The following is a 2208-nucleotide window of genomic DNA, read 5'->3' as shown; positions in this document are numbered from 1 at the left end:
TTTTTATGGAACTTGACATAGAAATTTTATTTGAGGAGCATGATTTTGCTAAAAATATGTTTGTTACTATCACTGATGCTATTATTAAATATGGTTTTATAGCTAATGACTTTGATCATTGTATTTATTATTGGAATAGTAGGGATATTTTTATGTTTACATGTTGTTGTTGGTAATGATATTACATCTATTAATAAATTGAATTGTTTTTTAAAATCCCATTTTGAGAACATCACATATATATATATATATATATATATGAGGCATCAAAGTTATTAGATATAGAAAATATAGAACTCTTTGGATATCTGAATAGCAATATATAGATAAAATATTAAAAAGATGCCATTGGATAATTCTAATCCAATGGATACTCCCATTCATAAACAAATAAAATTGTATAAGAAAATGTCAATTATCAAATTACAATTTTCTTAGATATTATTATCAAGATTTGAAATTCTTTCCTAGAAAAATCTTTTTAAACATCAAGCGGACCCTTCAAGATTGATAAGTTTTAATTTAATATAACAATTATCAAATTATTTGTTTGGGGTGCCCTTCATTGATCAGTCTTAAACCAATAAAACACAGGGATATTTGCTTTGCATAAAATTATTCAAAAAATAAAAAAATATTTTAGAAATTAATATTATTTTTACCTTAAAATTTTGTAAAATATTTTACATGAAAAATATTTTTAAATATTTGTAAAATTATAAATATAATATGATAATGAAGATGATATATTAGTGATAGTAGTTTTAATACTAACAATGAACACGAAGGTGAAGATGCCAGAGTAGTGTCCATGATGGAGGTGATAATGGTGATTACTGTGAAGTGATGGAGGGAGGTATTCTTTCATTATTTATTAAGGAGCATGGTGGGGAAGGATTTGCATTTGTATTCACACACCTCATCAGAATCAAGCTTGATGCTTTGATTCTGTTTCTTAGCAAAGCAACTTGGCCTCAACGAATCATCACGATCACGGTCTCTAGAAACTTCCTTCAACCTTCCCTACTGCCACGTGTGCCCTCCACCGTCGTAAAACCCTAAACCCTCCCTATATAAAGCCCCTGGACAAGATCGCCACCCGTCCCCAAAACAGAGCAAGCAAAACACTTCTCCAGTCTCTCCTCCTCTCAAATGGCAACCCCAGCGACAAGGATGATGCTGTTCAAGAACGGCAAGTCGTTCCCTCTCCATCTCCTCCGCGGCTCTCTTTTAGGTGGGTCCAATAACATTACCAGCCAGTTCATGATTTCTGACCCTGCACTATTCCAACCACAGCAAAAGCCCGTCTTGAATTTACTTGGCGTTCAGTCTAATGCTGGTCTTGTGAGTGACATTAACGGGGCTTTGAATTGGAGATTTGGTCGGTTCGGAGAGATGGGTCGTGTGGAGGCACGTGGGAAGAGCGAGAGGGTGATCAGTGATGAGGATGAAGAAGATGCTGAGGACGTTGATGATGATGAGGAGATTGAGGATTTCGATGAAGATGTGGAGTATGAGGATGGAGGTGATTTTGATGATGATGATGACGATGACGACGACGATAGGAAATGAAAGTAGAGTGTTTTCTTTGTTTAATCAATGTTTGCCATTTCTCTTCTGAGGTTTTTGTAAGGGGATATTATCAGTCTATTGGATGAACTCTCTTTTCTTGATTACAGTTTCTTTACATTCTTACTTTCCACAAGTATTATACGTGTTTACTTTACTGCTCTTTCTTTCTTTTTCCTTCTCTTTTCAATTTATGATTTTCTTTCGAGTAATACACTCGTCTATTCAAGACTTCGAAGTCCTGCTGCCTCCTCAGGGCTTTTCAGGTAGGGAAATGGCACTGCTCGTCCGGTGGCCGGTCATCTTTTAGCCATTATGCATCAACTTTCTTGCCATTGGTAGGCGAAACTATGCAATCAGCTAGCCCTGGGCATGGAGATGCTGCTTTATAGCGCGTCAGTGGGCTACAAGCCATCAGTGTTGGCTTTTTGGGTGAATAGATTGAACGGTGCCTATAACTAAACCGCCATGTATGCCTTATTTGCACATGAAAACACTTGAATCTAACTCAGCAAAGTGCAGGGACTGCAAAAACAAAAAACAGAGCGTTTACTTGTTCATTCTTGATTCTTGATAACCCTGTACTTCTAAAGTTGAGCCCTCGTGGAGATCCATATTATTTGGAAGTGTCGGGCTTGT

General features: G+C 36.3%; 1 protein-coding gene across 1 annotated transcript; it reads left to right on the top strand.

Annotated features, from left to right (window-relative positions):
• Positions 1–1152: 1152 nt before the first annotated feature.
• Positions 1153–1572, top strand: LOC105111106 (phosphopantothenoylcysteine decarboxylase subunit VHS3). Its single transcript, XM_011006364.1, has one exon. The coding sequence runs from the start codon at positions 1153–1155 to the stop codon at positions 1570–1572; it is 420 nt and encodes a 139-aa protein (XP_011004666.1).
• The last annotated feature ends 636 nt before the right edge of the window (positions 1573–2208 follow it).

The sequence above is a fragment of the Populus euphratica genome, unplaced genomic scaffold (genome assembly GCF_000495115.2).
Source record: "Populus euphratica unplaced genomic scaffold, PopEup_1.0 scaffold272.1, whole genome shotgun sequence".
Taxonomy (NCBI): Eukaryota; Viridiplantae; Streptophyta; class Magnoliopsida; order Malpighiales; family Salicaceae; genus Populus; species Populus euphratica.
Note: the sequence above shows the minus strand (reverse complement) of the source record. Positions and strands in the feature narration are given on the sequence as shown.